General features: G+C 43.5%; 1 protein-coding gene across 2 annotated transcripts; it reads right to left on the reverse strand.

Moving 5' to 3' along the window:
• Nucleotides 1-1,526: 1,526 nt before the first annotated feature.
• LOC123186977 (probable E3 ubiquitin-protein ligase HIP1) lies at nucleotides 1,527-7,881 on the reverse strand. 2 transcript variants are annotated; one of them, XM_044598718.1, is made up of 7 exons: nucleotides 7,643-7,881; nucleotides 6,929-7,015; nucleotides 4,475-6,258; nucleotides 3,797-3,850; nucleotides 2,917-3,009; nucleotides 2,188-2,334; nucleotides 1,527-1,994 (listed from the first exon to the last, which is right to left on the reverse strand). In XM_044598718.1, exons 3-7 carry the CDS (start codon nucleotides 6,152-6,154, stop codon nucleotides 1,863-1,865), a joined length of 2,106 nt encoding a protein of 701 aa, XP_044454653.1. In that variant the 5' UTR covers nucleotides 6,155-6,258; nucleotides 6,929-7,015; nucleotides 7,643-7,881; the 3' UTR covers nucleotides 1,527-1,862. The 2 variants fall into 2 exon arrangements, with proteins under 2 accessions (XP_044454653.1, XP_044454651.1); XM_044598716.1 differs by having other exon boundaries at nucleotides 7,647-7,877.
• Nucleotides 7,882-18,342: the final 10,461 nt, after the last annotated feature.

Genomic DNA, 18,342 nt, shown 5'->3' on the forward strand with positions numbered 1-18,342 from the left:
TATAGTTTTCTTAAGGGCATGTACAATGGTGCTATCTTAGGAGTGCCACGTATGATAAATAATGAGGTGAATGAGAGAGAACTCATAAGAAAAGACTTGTCTTATCTTATTTAAGAGAAGACAAGATATGATCTCTTAGCACGATATGGCTCACCATATTTTTAGGAATAACTAGTTACTGAAGATAAGGCTAAGAGATGACCCATTGTAGATATGTTTTCTTGTCATCTCTAATTTAAATGCAAGATTTAAGATAAAAGTATCTTATCAACCGTTGTACATGCCCTTGGAAGCCACGTCTTGATCACACCAGAACCAATCTCCTGGAAACAAAGTTTTGTCTGTATAACACGTACGAGTCCCTGGTGCCGATATATACATCAAACGCTTGCACCAATTTCAGTCCGGTACCTCGTTTCTACTACCGCCGGATGCTTCAAGGGCGTACCTAACAAGTACTTCCTCCGTTCCAAATTACTTATTGTGGTTTTAGTTCAATTTGTATTAAACGTTCAGCTCGGCTGCTTGCCGGGCCTGTGGAGCAGACGCAGATGTGTTACTTTTGGCTGTGCCCGTGTATGCCATGGTCTGACGCAGAGCCCTATATTTTTGCCGCTTCTTTGCATTTTTTATTTTTATTTTTCTGGGGGATAATGTGAGTGCACCAGCTGACGAGCAAGAATATGAGCAGCTACATTAGCCTCTTTAGGACAATGACCAAAAGAAATTTGATCGAAATGATACATAACTTGGAGCACATGCATGCAATACACACAAAATAGGATGCAACCGTTCGGCATGAACGATGAGATATATCAAAATCAAAATAGGATGCAGTTGGACCTTGCTTTGTTTCCGTTATTCCGGCTGCGCGGTGCAACCCGGCCACTTTGGTCCTCTTTTTCTTTCCTTTTTTGAGATTGCTTTTACCACGCTTGCCGGGTGGTGGCCGCTTTTGGGAGAAAAAGCAACATATCTCTTCTATTACATGTTTTGTATGCGCTACCGTCCCTTATTTTCTATTTGAACTAAAACCACGACACTTAATATGAATCAGAGAGAGTAACTTATTTGTATGGTTGTTGTCGCCTTGCCTTCTATGACAAGTCATCATCGGGTCACCTTGCCTTCTATGACAAGTCATCATCAGGCGGCTTACATCTCCAGGCCGCATGCCGTCTTCTGGCCTTGGGCCTTAAGCCGGCCCATCTTTGAGCCGCCCCTCTGGCTCTGGCGTCTTGATCAGCCTGAACCGGCCCTTTCAAGGCGGGTTATACCACGGGGTTATATCCCTAACATGTAGGGTTCTGAATTCAACCTTCTTTTTGTCCAACAAAGTGGATATTTAAATGCATTGCGTTCAGTTCTAAACCCGTTTGTTTCCTTGATAGCTAGCCAAGGGATCATCATCCACATTGTTTCCCTAAGTTGCTTACAGCTTAATTTCATCCCCATTTACATGCCACTTACGTAGCTCAACCCAAACCGCAGCCAGGCACAAGAGGGAAACGAGATTAACCGCCCGGTTAAAATGTAACAATGTCATTTCAATAAATTTTGAATATCATCAAATCTATGTTTGAACAGAAGCAGAAACCAACTCCATCCAGGTCTACTACAGCCAATGTCGGCTTATCCATTCAGTAAGAGGGGTGCCATGTGGTACCCCGCCGCCTATAGGTATAATTTCCACCTGCCCGTCGCGCCCTTGACGACGTTGCTTCTTGGGAGGAGGAAAAGAGGTGTTGCATGCTTGCTTTGCCGCTTATAACCCACTTGGTCTAGTAAAGGGGGGAACAGGGGAGGGGGGCATCCCTGCGGATTTCCACAGGAGCGCCGCTAGCGGCCTTGCGGGCGGTTGTTTAGGTGCCCAGCGCTGCCTTTTTACAGATGGGGCAAGTGTTCTTGATCACCAGCCACTGCTTGATGCACGCCGTGTGGAAGTAGTGCCCGCACTCCACCCTGCCCATGTCCTCGCCGTCAGCATAGTCTTCCTGCAAACACCGAAATAAGGTATGCTCAGTCAGTAAGTGAGCAAGCTATTTTTAAGTTTAAAAAACAATCTTTGAACAATAGTTAAATCATGTGGGCTCAAAAGTTCTAAACGATGACAATGTTCTCTCAAAGTGACTTAAAATCAAGCAAATTTACAGCAGCAAGTAAAGAAAATGTAAGCTTTTGAATTACCTGGCAAATACAGCATGGTTCAATAACTGTTGCAGGTTCCTCCAATGGTATGTGGAGATACTTCCACTGCTTCAAGCCACTCATTATTTTCTCCTCACTGAGTCCAGTACTTACATGCCCAATACGTTCACCAAGTGCCAACAGTTCCTGGATAAACCACAGCAAATTGCAGTAATTGAACACAAATTCAACAATGTCATACAAATGGTACCACTTAAACCACACTTTCAGGTCGCGGACTAGTTACAATGTACCACTCGTGTCAGCTCCAAACATGTAGTATAAAGGAATTAGTTACAGAGAACTATAAAAGCCTAGGACCATAGCCGATATAGCACTGGTCATCAAAATTGAAACAGCAAACTTGAATCTGGTTAGATCCTGCCAAGAGTGACAGGTCCCCACCTGGAATTACTGTCCTTGATTCAAGTTCTGAAGGAATAAACTAATACAAAGCTTTCCAAATTGTTATTTGTCCCTATAACTAGTTCCAAGGGCTAGGCCAGGCCCGTCTCATCCCAAGTTTATATTGTATATCCTGGTACTTATTTAAAGCCATGTCACAGGGTGTTATTTTCATGGAAAGGAAAGCAATAAGCTTGGCATGGACATATTTAAGGGGAAAAAATCAGTATCAGAGCAGTCCATGATAGGATTTCTGACCGAGGGATAGATAACACAGACTTGTGATCTAGGAATGGGGTGAAGGTGCTGCTACTAGTTTATTACCTCATATGACATGTTATCCACATCAAGCCGCATTTCACGATGCCTATCAACCAAACTGGCTCTCCTGATAAGTTGACGATCAACAAGAAAATCCTGCCCAAACATCAATGCCATTATTATATAGCTATTCCAGTAAAAGAATAGATATTAGCAGTAACATATATACATCACTTGCCGTTGAAGAACCTTAAGTGTACTTGAAAGTATGAAAACTATGCGAATAATCAAATCTTAAATGACAGTCCATCAGTCTTTCACCTTTTTTAAAAAAATATTCCTGGTTGAAGGATACACATAAATAGCGTAAAAAAGGATACCTGTGGTGGAAGCATTGTGGTTCGTAGTACATGACATAGATGCAAATGAACAAGTTCTGTCAATGCACGTCCTTCTTTCACCAAATATTGAATTCAGGGGAAAAGGTAACTTCATTATTTGGAATGAAAGAGGTACTATGATTGTTAGCAGCTTTTAGACTGTACTTAAAGGCACTTGTACTATAACAGCTGGCACTGGAGATTTAATATTTGCCTTTTTAATGCCAATATTGTTAAGCGGCAAACAATAAGTAGGAACATGAACTATCTGGTCAATAATTGGTACTTGGACGAGTACAATTTGTATGGCACTAGTAGTAAGAACTTAGGGCTTACAAAATTGGTTGCTTAGCAAAACTAACACATTTACGTTTAAGTATACAGGCAAGTTTCACATTTGTTATCAGGAGACCAGCATGTTCAACAAACTAAGTTGTTGTCGCAGACAATAGAATTGAACATGAAAAGCAACTTCAGCAAATTGAAGGTTAAGTTCCATAATTCACACCCGATCCAGAAGCTAATTGAAATATAACAGTGTGTATTAAATAAACCATTCTCACCTCCAGTCTAGCAGCACTTCTCCCCTGACGAATTTGTTCAACCACATTACGAAGCTGTACAAGAAAAAAACATATGGCAAAATTTTAGAAGCAGAAAAAGTAAGTAATAAATTTATTAGATTACTGGAAAATGCTGAATTCAGAAGATTCTGAAGTCATCCCGGTATCAGCTCAGAGGTACCGAAGCTACATTTGATTTGCAAACTACCTTACAGAGCAGGTAAGAGAAAAAAAAAAGCCATTTGCAACAGCGGAACACATCTACAGTAGGAAATAATTAATACATTGTAGAGATATTCAAGGATAGGTTCATAGACCAACAAAGGAAAGGAAAGGTTGAGTAACTTTATAAGAAATAGTTCATAATTCAAGTGGGGATATTGCCAGATAAGAAATAGTTCATAATTCAAGTGCAAATCGCAAGGCAAGAAAATGAAATAGCTCACACGGAAATAAACTTCACATGAAAAGTGGATTTTAGTGCGGGTTATTAGCCAGCAAATGAAAATAATATCCTCTTTGAGAAACATAGTAAGGAAGGTAAAAAAACAGAGATAGACAAAGGGAACTTTCCTTGCAGCACATCATCAATTTAAGATAAATATGGAACTACATATCCACACCTGTGCTTAGTAAGAACGGAAGAATATTAGATGGAATTACTCCAGGGAAGCATACCTCTGAGACCGTCCTGCTTCCTTCTCTTGAAGCAGCGATGCTCTGCATAAAAGACTGAAGGTCCAAGTAACCTGGGTTTTGCCTATCAATAGAGGGAGGAACTGCCCTGGAGTAGTGTTGCAGACTTGCACGAGCGCTTGATCCTGGTTGATGGTTCCGAATCTCGTGTGATGAAGATGAATGCCCACGGTGCTGCAATGCAATACTTGGACTTCTGGAATGAGAAACACTAGCAGCAAGTGAGGCTCTCCTGGGTACATCAGCTGAACCTCTTGCGGCTGAACTTGGCTGAGATGAATTCAACCCAGGAACCTGTTGGGGTCCTACATTTGCAGCAGCTCGAAGTGTAGAGCTGGAGCCGGGATTTTGCTGGTTACTTCTGCTTCCGGGTGCAGATAGCAAGTTTGTTGAATCAGTAGTAAACAACGACGGACCTAGCATAAAGGGCTCAGGGAGATTGCTTCTTGCCAGGCTGCTACCAGGATCTTGTGAAGCAGGTGTCGGATTTATTGTATCAGCAGAACTCCCTGGTCTTGAACCGAAATTACCATTTGATGGATGTCGCTGCAGACTTTGCGAGAATTGAGCAACAGCAGGTACATGAGGACGATTTTGAGAACTTGCTGAAGAACTCACTCCTCTAGGTTGCACTGGCGTAAAAGAAGACTGTTGCCGCGCAGGCTGATGAGCTGAACACCTGAAACTTTCCTCAGGCAGCAGATTAGAAAGTGATTGCTCATACTCATTGGCGCTTATTCTCATCCGGGTATTTCTCAGGAATCTTTGACTTTCATGCAGATGACCAGATAGTGTATAAGGGTCAGAAAAAATGTCATCATCTGAGGTATCAGTATTCTGGTCCAATTGCTCCATGGGAGGGTATGAAAAACCATAGTTTACAGAGGTCATATTTAAATTAGCAGTACTTTCATGACTGGACAGCGAAGGTAGCAGCATATCATTGTTTTGGCAATGATTGCGTGAACTCCCATTGGCAGAAGACTCTCCGAGACTTCCAGCAACATTCTTTCTCTTGATAGATGACCGAAAATGGTTCACAGTATGTGAAGAACTTCCACCGGTTTCTTGGCCTGCTGTACCATCAAAAAAGTTTGCAGAATGCAAGGAACTTCTTATAGCACCAGGAGAAATTTCACGACGAAGAACATTTTCAGTGGTCGAAAGACCTCTATTCGGAGGATAAGTATTCATTCCAGAGTGTCCATTACTCTGAACCATATCAACATTCCCGGTCTCAAATTGATCAGCCTGATTAATGTTCAGGTCTATGTTTAAGTTGTGTGAAGGCAATGAACTACTGCTTTCTCGTCTTCTCCCTTCGATGATTAAAGGGCCGCCTATAGACAAAGCAGGTGCAAAATGTTCCCTTTTGGCCTGTAAAAGGCTATCATGATCGGCTAGGAAGCCCGCGGAGCTAGAACCAGGTGAATCCCACAAACTCAAGCTTGTATTTTGCTGACCAATCATGCCTCCACTTGGCATTCCCACCTCGTGACTATTGAGAACATAGTGTGGGTAGTTCTCACTCTCTAGGGTATCAGGAAGTAGATTATGCTCATCAACAGCAGGGTTCTGCTGATCGATAGCCTGGTTGTTGGAACTAGAACCAAGGTGGCATGTTTCCGAGGAAGACAGCATAGTGACCCTATTATGTTGCATCAAAACCTGTGTTCCTTGGTGACTTGATGAGGAGCTCAAATGATTTCAGTAGAATAAACAATCACTTGCTAATAAGCAACGGTTGAAACTTGAAGTAGATAATCCTGGGAAATAGGACAGATGGAAAATAGTAAGGAACAGTCACAACATATAGCAGGTGCAGAAATAACAGAAACAACAATAAACTATGTGCAGACTGTGCACCTACTTTGTTGAGGTTTCTTGAAGCATATCCATTAACTAATATATGCATGTGCAAGACGGACCCCACATTACCAAGACTAGTTTTACAGCTTACTAAACAGAGGAGAGAGGATCAACGACGCAACTACATTTGTCTAGAATGCTGAGAGACAACAAAGCCTTTAGTCCCAAACAAGTTGGGGTAGGCTAGAGCTGAAACCCATAAGAATCTCACAACCAATGCCGAGAGACAAGTCATACAAAATAAAATACTGAATCAAATAGGACTGTACCCATTGTATATTGTGTGTTGAATACAGATAAAAGTAAAAAAAAACTTTAATACAGGATGCACAGGACTAATCGCTTATACTGGTCAAATGGCAATAAACATTTGGCCTCAGCACGGCAAATACAAAAGGACCATGTACATGTACATCGAAATCATACTATAAATTACCATGTTTCTATACATCAAGATCAAGTAGAGTCATTACACTGCAGGAAACTCTATAAATAAACACCACTCCAAATACATCACCATTATAACCAGAAGGAGCAATGTGGGATGCAGGTGGCATACATACATACCTCAAGTCCAAGAGCAGCAACGAATCAGAGACAAATGATGGAAGCCCTTGCAGCCTCCGGCTATGAAACTGTCTCCCTGGCTTCAGCCTAGAAAAGAGAGCATCACAGGTTAATTAGTTTCTGTCCGGAATGGAAATGGAATCACATAAGCACATAACAAGTCATAGAAGTAACAAGTCAAAATCGGCAAACGCAATAATTTGGAACAGCTCCGATTGTTTGTGACCCTGTAAAGGGATGGGCTTGTACCAAAATCCCGTGCCTGTCCCATGCCCCCATGGCGTGCAGCCCATCTCTAGACCTCGGGGCAAGATTACATACAGACTAGGTTAGGTAGCACATCGACGGCCTTCTAGGAACACGACCACGAATAAGCATAGGTCGAGCGCCTTATCCTGTCTACCCCGAGCAAAGATTCACTTTTTCACCACGGAATCCTCTCCTACCACAAAACAGACCCCGAATCGACGAAATTCGGACCAATCCACCCGCGAGACCCCGAGGAACGGAGGCCCCCAGATCCGCCCCGCGCAGATCTCAGCACCCCGCAGCGCCGGCCCGCAAATCGACCCCATCCGGGCACCCCCAATCCAGACCCGCCGTCCCGCTCCTCCAAGAACCAACCACTCCTCTCCGCACAACCACCCGCGCTCCTCCCCCACCACGACGACGCCGGAGACCAAGGCAGGGGCAAAGGGGAATCAAGAAACATACGGACCCAGAGCGCCGTCCGTGCGTCCGGCGCAGCGCCTCCCGATCGGCCCCCTTCCTTCCTCCCGATCGGCCGATCGGCGGCGTGGGAGGGAGGGACGAGGAGCGGAGGGGGGGAGGGGGAGCCCGGTTCCTCCCGTCCGCTGCTGCCTCTGCCTGCTGCGCTGTCGCCTGCGTCTCGGGGCTCGAGGAGGAAAATAGGGGGGAGAGAGAGTGGGAGGGGCGACGATGATGGGTGGGGTGGGTTGCGGCGTTTTTCAGGGGTGGGGTGGGGGAAAGCGAGCCGAGCCCACGGGCGGAGGCGGGGTCGCGGCCGTCCGATCGCGGAGATCGACGGCTGGGGGATGTGGAGGGGTGTATGTGTATGTGTGTGTGTGTGTGTGTCGGGATGGGAAATCCTGGTGCTCTGGGGGACGTGGGTGATTTAAAACTGGCCATCAATTAATGCTGGCGACGGGCTCGCTTTCGGATCTTCTCGTGGATGCTGCTTAGATTTGGACCCCTCGTGTGGGCTGTGGGCTGCCCGGCCCGGCCCGGCCCGATATTTGCCTGGGTCGGGCCGGGCTGAGCTACGGTGTGAAATGTGGGGCTCTTGTCTTCCACCTTTTTTTAACATGAGAATTGTGGTTTGCGTCATTTTGTGGTTTGAGAAGTGGTTGAATGCGCTCGTTTAATTCTATGGGAACTTAAATGATTGTTGTTGGTATCTGCTTTGTACTCCCTCCGGTCCTTTTTAGTCCACATATAAATTTTGCTCAAAGTCAAAGTGTCTTTACTTTGACATGCATGTATTGATTGTGCACGATCATACAATGTCGAGCATGCTAATTCCCAAGGTCGACACTTTTCATGAGGAGAATTATATGACTACATATGCATGCTCGTGTTCGTTAATCGGTTATATATCTGAGGTGGTCCAACTTGTGTTGTGATGAATACCTTCAAGATAAAGCCGATGCATGTTCATGTTTGATTGGTTTCCGCTTTTGGCATGCATGTGTCGATTATCCGTGGACATGTATTGGCAAGCATGTTGTCCATCCCCACTAATAGAGGACAATATTGAAGAAAATATGCCCTAAAGGCAATAATAAAGTTATTATTTATTTTCTTATATGATAAATGTTTATTATTCATGCTATAATTGTTTGTATTAACCGGAAACATAATACATGTGTGAATACATAGACAAACAGAGTGTCACTAGTATGCCTCTACTTGACTAGCTCGTTAATCAAAGATGGTTATGTTTCCTAACCATGGACAAAGAGTTGTTATTTGATTAACGGGATCACATCATTAGTTGAATGATCTGATTGACATGACCCATTCCGTTAGCTTAGCACTCGATCGTTCAGTATGTTGCTATTGCTTTCTTCATGACTTATACATGTTCCTATGACTATGAGATTATGCAACTCCCGTTTACCGGAGGAACACTTTGTGTGCTACCAAACGTCACAACGTAACTGGGTGATTATAAAGGAGCTCTACAAGTGTCTTCAAAGGTACATGTTGGGTTGGCGTATTTCGAGATTAGGATTTGTCACTCCGATTGTCGGAGAGGTATCTCTGGGCCCTCTCGGTAATGCATATCACTTAAGCCTTGCAAGCATTGCAACTAATGAGTTAGTTGCGGGATGATGTATTACGGAACGAGTAAAGAGACTTGCCGGTAACGAGATTGAACTAGGTATTGGATACCGATGATCGAATCTCAGGCAAGTAACATACCGATGACAAAGGGAACAACGTATGTTGTTATGCGGTCTGACCGATAAAGATCTTCGTAGAATATGTAGGAGCCAATATGGGCATCCAGGTCCCGCTATTGGTTATTGACCGGAGACGTGTCTCGGTCATGTCTACATTGTTCTCGAACCGTAGGGTCCGCACGCTTAAGGTTTTGATGACAGTTATATTATGAGTTTATGAGTTTTGATCTACCGAAGGGGTTCGGAGTCCCGGATGAGATCGGGGACATGACGAGGAGTCTCGAAATGGTTGAGACGTAAAGATCGATATATTGGACGACTATATTCGGACATCGGAAAGGTTCCAAGTGATTCGGGTATTTTTCGGAGTACCAGGGAGTTACGGGAATACAGGGGGAGAAGTATTGGGCCTTATTGGGCCATACGGGAAAGAGAGAGGGGCTGCCTAGGGCAGGCCGCGCGCCCCCCCAAGGCCTAGTCCGAATTGGACTAGGGGGAGGGGCTGCGCCCCCTCCTTCCTTCCCTTCTCCCTTCCCCTTCCTTGTCTCCTACTCCTAATACTTGGAAGGACTCTTAGTTGGACTAGGAAAGGGGGAATCCTACTCCCGGTGGGAGTAGGACTCCCCTAGGGCGCGCCATAGAGAGGGCCGGCCCTTCCCTCCTCCACTCCTTTATATATGGGGCAGGGGGCACCCCATAGACACACAAGTTGATCTTCGTGATCGTTCCTTAGCCGTGTGCGGTGCCCCCCTCCACGATATTACACCTCGATTATATTGTAGCGGTGCTTAGGCGAAGCCCTGCGACGGTTGAACATCAAGATCATCACCACGCCGTCGTGCTGACAGAACTCCTCCCCGAAGCTTTGCTGGATCGGAGCCCGGGGAGCGTCATCGAGCTGAACGTGTGCCAAGAACTCGGAGGTGCCGGAGTAACGGTGCTTGGATCGGTTGGACCGGGACGACGTACGACTACTTCCTCTATGTTGCGTGAACGCTTCCGCTTCTGTCTACGAGGGTACGTAGACAACACTCTCCCATCTCGTTGCTATGCATCACCATGATCTTGCGTGTGCGTAGGAAATTTTTTAAAATTACTACGTTCCCCAACAGTGGCATCCGAGCCTAGGTTTTATGCGTTGATGTAATATGCACGAGTAGAACACAAGTGAGTTGTGGGCGATATAAGTCATACTGCTTACCAGCATGTCACACTTTGGTTCGGCGGTATTGTTGGATGAAGCGGCCCGGACCGACATTACGCGTACGCTTACGCGAGACTGGTTCTACCGACGTGCTTTGCACACAGGTGGCTGGCGGGTGTCAGTTTCTCCAACTTTAGTTGAACCGAGTGTGGCTACGCCCGGTCCTTGCGAAGGTTAAAACAACACCAACTTGACAAACTATCGTTGTGGTTTTAATGCGTAGGTAAGATTGGTTCTTGCTTAAGCCCGTAGCAGCCACGTAAAACTTGCAACAACAAAGTAGAGGACGTCTAACTTGTTTTTGCAGGGCATGTTGTGATGTGATATGGTCAAAACGTGATGAGATATAAGTTGTTGTATGAGATGATCATGTTTTGTTGAAGTTATCGGCAACTGGCAAAAGCCTTATGGTTGTCCCTTTATTGCATAAGATGCAAGCGCCAAATAATTGCTTTACTTTATCGCTATGCGATAGCAATAGTTGCAAGAGCAATAGTTGGCGAGACGACCACGTGACGACACATTGATATAGATCAAGATGATGGAGATCATGGTGTCATGCCGGTGACGATAGAGATCATGACAGCACTTTGGAGATGGAAATCAAAGGCGCAAGATGATGATGGCCATATCATGTCACATATTTTGATTGCATATGATGTTTATCTTTTATACATCTTATTTTGCTTAGTTTGACGGTAGCATTTTAAGATGATCTCTCACTAATTATCAAGAAGTGTTCTCCCTGAGTATGCACCGTTGCGAAAGTTCTTCATGCTGAGACACCACGTGATGATCGGGTGTGATAGGCTCTACGTTCAAATACAACGGGTGCAAAATAGTTGCACACGCGAAATACTCAGGTTATACTTGACAAGCCAAGCATATACAGATATGGCCTCGGAACACGGAGACCGAAAGGTCGAGCGTGAATCATATAGTAGATATGATCAACATAGTGATGTTCACCAATGAAACTACTCCATCTCACGTGATGATCGGACATGGTTTAGTTGATTTGGATCATGTAATCACTTAGAGGATTAGAGGGATGTCTATCTAAGTGGGAGTTCTTAAGTAATATGATTAATTGAACTTTAATTTATCATGAACTTAGTCCTGGTAGTATTAGCATATCTATGTTGTGGATCAATAGCTCGCGTTGTTGCTTTCATATGTTTATTTTGATATGTTCCTAGAGAAAATTGTGTTGAAAGATGTTAGTAGCAATGATGCGGATTGGATCCGTGATCTGAGGTTTATCCTCATTGCTGCACAGAAGAATTATGTCCTTGATGCACCGCTAGGTGACGGGCCTATTGCAGGAGCAGATGCAGACGTTATGAACGTTTGGCTAGCTCAATATGATGACTACTTGATAGTTTAGTGCACCATGCTTAACAGCTTAGAATCGGGACTTCAAAGATGTTTTGAACGTCATGGACCATATGAGATGTTCCAGGAGTTGAAGTTAATATTTCAAGCAAATACCCTAGTTGAGAGATATGAAGTCTTCAACAAGTTCTATAGCTAGAAGATGGAGGAGAATCGCTCAACTAGTGAGCATGTGCTCAGATTGTCTGGGTACTACAATCGCTTGAATCAAGTGGGAGTTAATCTTCCAGACAAAATAGTGATTGACAGAATTCTCTAGTCACCATCACCAAGTTAGTAGAACTTCTAGATGAACTATAATATGCAAGGGATGACAAAAGTAATTCCCGAGCTTTTCATGATGATGAAATCGATGAAGGTAGAAATCAAGATAGAGCATCAAGTGTTGATGGTTGACAAGACCACTAGTTTCAAGAAAAGGGCAAAGGGAAGAAGGGGAACTTCAAGAAGAACGGCAAGCAAGTTGCTTCTCAAGTGAAGAAGCCCAAGTCTGGTCCTAAGCCTGAGACTAAGTGCTTATACTGCAAAGGGACTGGTTACTGGAAGCGGAACTACCCCAAGTGATTGGCGGATAAGAAGGATGGCAAAGTGAACATAAGTATATTTGATATACATGTTATTGATGTGTACTTTACTAGTGTTTATAGAAACCCCTCAGTATTTGATGCTAGTTCAGTTGATAAGAGTAGTAACTCGAAACGGGAGTTGCAGAATGAACACAGACTAGTTAAGGGTGAAGTGACGATGTGTGTTGGAAGTGGTTCCAAGATTGATATGATCATCATCGCACACTCCCCTATACTTTCGGGATTAGTGTTGAACCTAAATAAGTGTTATTTGGTTTTTGCGTTGAGCATGAATATGATTTGATCATGTTTATTGCAATACAGTTATTCATTAAAGTTAGAGAATAATTGTTGTTCTGTTTACATGAATAAAACCTTCGATGGTCATACACCCAATGAAACAAGTTCGTTGGATCTCGATCGTAGTGATACACATATTCATAATATTGAAACCAAAAGATGCAAAGTTAATAATGATAGTGCAACTTATTTGTGACACTGCCGTTTAAGTCATATTGGTGTAAAGCGCATGAAGAAACTCCATGCTGATGGGCTTTTGGAATCACTTGATTATGAATCACTTGATGCTTGCGAACCATGCCTTATGGGCAAGATGACTAAAACGCCGTTCTCCGGAACAATGAAGCAAGCAACAGATTTGTTGGAAATCATACATACTGATGTATGTGGTCCGATGAATATTAAGGCTTGCAGCAGGTATCATTATTTTCTGACCTTCACAGATGATTTGAGCAGATATGGGGATATCTACTTGATGAAACATAAGTCTGAAACATTTGAACAGTTCAAAGAATTTCAGAGTGAAGTGGAAAATCATCGTGACAAGAAAATAAAAGTTTCTACGATATGATCGCAGAGGTAAAATATTTGAGTTATGAGTTTGGCCTTCAATTAAAACAATGTGAAATAGTTTCACTACTCACGCCACCTGGAACACCATAGTGTAATGGTGTGTCCGAATGTCATAACCGTACTTTATTAGATATAGTGCGATCTATGATGTCTCTTACCGATCTACCACTATTGTTTTGGGGTTATGCATTAGAGACAGCTGCATTCACGTTAAATAGGGCACCATCTAAATCCGTTGAGACGACACCGTGTGAACTATGGTTTGGCAAGAAACCTAAGCTGTCGTTTCTTAAAGTTTGGAGTTGCGATGCTTATGTGAAAAAGTTTTATCTCGATAAGCTCAAACTCAAATCGGAGAAATATGTCTTCATAGGATACCCAGAGGAGACAGTTGGGTACACCTTCTATCACAGATCTGAAGGCAAGACATTCGTTGCTAAGAATGGATCCTTTCTAGAGAAGGAGTTTCTCTCGAAAGAAGTGAGTGGGAGGAAAGTAGAAAACTTGATAAGGTAATTGTACCTTCTCCCTAATTGGAAAGTAGTTCATCACAGAAATCTGTTCCTATGACTCCTGCACCAATTAGTGAGGAAGATAATGATGATGATCATGTAACTTCGGATCAAGTTACTACCGAACCTCGTAGGTCAACCCGAGTGAGATCCGCACCAGAGTGGTACGGTAATCCTGTTCTGGAGGTCATGTTACTTGACCATGACGAACCTACGAACTATGAGGAAGCGATGATGAGCCCAAATTTCGATAAATGGCTTGAGGCCATGAAATCTGAGATAGGATCCATGTATGAGAACAAAGTGTGGACTTTGGTGGACTTGCCCGAGGATCGGCAAGCCATTGATAATAAATGGATCTTCAAGAGGAAGACGGACACGGATAGTAGTGTTACTATCTACAAAGCTAGAATTGTCACAAAAGGTTTTCGACAAGTTCAAGGTGTTGACTATGATGAGAGTTTCTCACTCGTATCTATGCTTAAGTCTGTCTGAATCATGTTAGCAATTGCCGCATTTTATGAAATCTGGCAAATGGATAAACAAAACTACATTCCTTAATGGATTTATTAAAGAAGAGTTGTATATGATGCAACCAGAAGGTTTTTCCTAAAGGTGCTAACAAAATATGCAAGCTCCAGCGATCCATCTATGGACTGGTGCAAGCATCTCGGAGTTGGAATACACGCTTTGATAAGTTGATCAAAGCATATAGTTTTATACAGGCTTACGATGAAGCATGTATTTACAAGAAAGTGAGTGGGAGCACTACAACATTTCTGATAAGTATATGTGAATGACATATTGTTGATCGGAAATAATGTAGAATTATTCTGCAAATCATAAAGGAGTGTTTGAAAGGAGTTTTTCAAAGAAAGGACCTTGGTGAAGCTGCTTACATATTGAGCATCAAAATCTATAGAGATAGATCAAGACGCTTGATAAGTTTTTTCAATGAGTACATACCTTGACAAGATTTTGAAGTAGTTTAAAATGGAACAGTCAAAGAAAGAGTTCTTGCCTGTGTTACAAGGTGTGAAGTTGAGTAAAGACTCAAAGCCCGACCACGGCAGAAGATAGAAAGAGAATGAAAGTCATTCCCTATGCCTCAGTCATAGGTTCTATAAAGTATGTCATGCTGTGTACCAGAACTATTGTATACCCTGCACTGTGTTTAGCAAGGGAGTACAATAGTGATCTAGGAGTAGATCACTGAACAGCGGTCAAAATTATCCTTAGTGGAATAAGGATATATTTCTCGATTATGGAGGTGACAAAAGGTTCGTCGTAAAGGGTTACGTCGATGCAAGTTTTGACACTGATCCAGATGACTCTAAGTCTCAATCTGGATACATATTGAAAGTGGGAGCAATTAGCTAGAGTAGCTCCATGCAGAGCATTGTTGACATAGAAATTTGCAAAATACATGCGGATCTGAATGTGGCAGACCCGTTAACTAAACTTCTCTCACAAGCAAAACATGATCACACTGTAGTACTCTTTGGGTGTTAATCACATAGCGATATGAACTAGATTACTGACTCTAGTAAACCCTTTGGGTGTTGATCACATATCGATGTGAACTATGGGTGTTAATCACATGGTGATGTGAACTATTGCTGTTAAATCACATGGCGATGTGAACTAGATTATTGACTCTAGTGCAAGTGGGAGACTGAAGGAAATATGCCCTAGAGGCAATAATAAAGTTATTATTTATTTCCTTATATGATAAATGTTTATTATTCATGCTATAATTGTATTAACCGGAAACATAATACATGTGTGAATACATAGACAAACAGTGTCACTAGTATGCCTCTACTTGACTAGCTCGTTAATCAAAGATGGTTATGTTTCCTAACCATGGACAAAGAGTTGTTATTTGATTAACGGGATCACATCATTAGTTGAATGATCTGATTGACATGACCCATTCCGTTAGCTTATCACTCGATCGTTTAGTATGTTGCTATTGCTTTCTTCATGACTTATACATGTTCCTATGACTATGAGATTATGCAACTCCCGTTTACCGGAGGAACACTTTGTGTGCTACCAAACGTCACAACGTAACTGGGTGATTATAAAGGAGCTCTACAGGTGTCTCCAAAGGTACATGTTGGGTTGGCGTATTTCGAGATTAGGATTTGTCACTCCGATTATCGGAGAGGTATCTCTGGGCCCTCTCGGTAATGCACATCACTTAAGCCTTGCAAGAATTGCAACTAATGAGTTAGTTGCGGGATGATGTATTACGGAACGAGTAAAGAGACTTGCTGGTAACGATATTGAACTAGGTATTGGATACCGACGATCGAATCTCAGGCAAGTAACATACCGATGATAAAGGGAACAACGTATGTTGTTATGCGGTCTGACCGATAAAGATCTTTGTAGAATATGTAGGAGCCAATATGGGCATCCAGGTCCCGCTATTGGTTATTGACCGGAGACGTGTCTCGGTCATGTCTACATTGTTCTCGAACCGTAGGGTCCGCACGCTTAAGGTTTCGATGATAGTTATATTATGAGTTTATGAGTTTTGATCTACCGAAGGAGTTCGGAGTCCCGGATGAGATCGGGGACATGACGAGGAGTCTCGAAATGGTTGAGACGTAAAGATCGATATATTGGACGACTATATTCGGACATCGGAAAGGTTCCGAGTGATTCGGGTATTTTTCGGAGTACCGGGGAGTTACGGGAATACGAGGGGAGAAGTATTGGGCCTTATTGGGCCATACGGGAAAGAGAGAGGGGCTGCCTAGGGCAGGCCGCGCGCCCCCCAAGGCCTAGTCCGAATTGGACTAGGGGGAGGGGCTGCGCCCCCTCCTTCCTTCCCTTCTCCCTTCCCCTTCCTTGTCTCCTACTCCTAATACTTGGAAGGACTCCTAGTTGGACTAGGAAAGGGGGAATCGTACTCCCGGTGGGAGTAGGACTCCCCTAGGGCGCGCCATAGAGAGGGCCGGCCCTCCCCTCCTCCACTCCTTTATATACGGGGGCAGGGGGCACCCCATAGACACACAAGTTGATCTTCGTGATCGTTCCTTAGCCGTGTGCGGTGCCCCCCTCCACGATATTACACCTCGGTTATATTGTAGCGGTGCTTAGGCGAAGCCCTGCGACGGTTGAACATCAAGATCGTCACCACGCCGTCATGCTGACAGAACTCCTCCCCGAAGCTTTGCTGGATCGGAGCCCGGGGAGCGTCATCAAGCTGAACGTGTGCCAAGAACTCGGAGGTGCCGGAGTAACGGTGCTTGGATCGGTTGGACCGGGACGACGTACGACTACTTCCTCTACGTTGCGTCAACGCTTCCGCTTCTGTCTACGAGGGTACGTAGACAACACTCTCCCATCTCGTTGCTATGCATCACCATGATCTTGCGTGTGCGTAGGATTTTTTTTTGAAATTACTACGTTCCCCAACAAATATGACTTTCAAAATTGGTCTTTTCGGAGTAACTAGAAGTATTTTTTTAATTCTATCAGTAAATGATGGTAATATTTGGGTCATTGGTTGGGCATGTGCAGTTTTGAGGATGTTGGGCTGGGTCGTGTCGGGCCCTGTGGGCTGTGGGCTGTGAGTTGGGTTGGGTTGGGCAGGGTCGAGATATGGTCTGAAATGGGCCCCTTGTCTTCTCCTTTCTGAATAAGAGAATGGTGGTTCCCGTCATTTTTGTGCTTTTGATAATTGATTGAATCTGCTAGTTTGAATCTATGGGAAGTACGATGGATATTGTTGGTGTCTACGTTGGATTTACGTCCCATTTGTGGCTAGGGTTATCCATTTCCATATCCAGGTATCCCGACTTGTGTTTTGATGTGTACCGACAAGGTAGGGAAGGCGCATTTCCGTAGGTTTTCACCTTTGAAATGCATATATTGATTGTGCATGATCATATACTATCGAGCAAGCGGATTCCCAAGGCCGACACTTTTCATGAGAATTATGGCTACATATGCATGCTCATGTTCGTTAATCAGTTATATATCCGAGGTGATCCAACTTGTGTTGTGATGAATACCATCAAGGTAAAGCCAATGCATGTTCATGTTTGATTGGTTTCCGCTTTTGGCATGCATGTATCGATTATACGTGGACGTGTATTACCAAGCATGTTGTTCATCCCCACTAATAGAGGACAAATATGACTTCAAAATTGGTGTTTTCGCAATAACTGGAAGTTTTTAAAAAAAATCTACTAGTAAGTGATGGTTATTGGATCCTTGGTTGGGCATGCACAGTTCTGAGGATTTTGGGGGTCGGGTTAAGGTATGTAATGATGGGCACTTGTCTTGGTTGAATGGAGTAGTTTAAGTTCAGGGAAAGTAGGATGAATATCATTGGTACCTACTTTGTATTTGCTTTGCTATTGTAACTGAAGTTATCCATTTCCATATCTAATGCATTTCGACATGTGTCGTAATGAAT

This window comes from Triticum aestivum, chromosome 2A (assembly GCF_018294505.1).
Source record: "Triticum aestivum cultivar Chinese Spring chromosome 2A, IWGSC CS RefSeq v2.1, whole genome shotgun sequence".
Taxonomy (NCBI): domain Eukaryota; kingdom Viridiplantae; phylum Streptophyta; class Magnoliopsida; order Poales; family Poaceae; genus Triticum; species Triticum aestivum.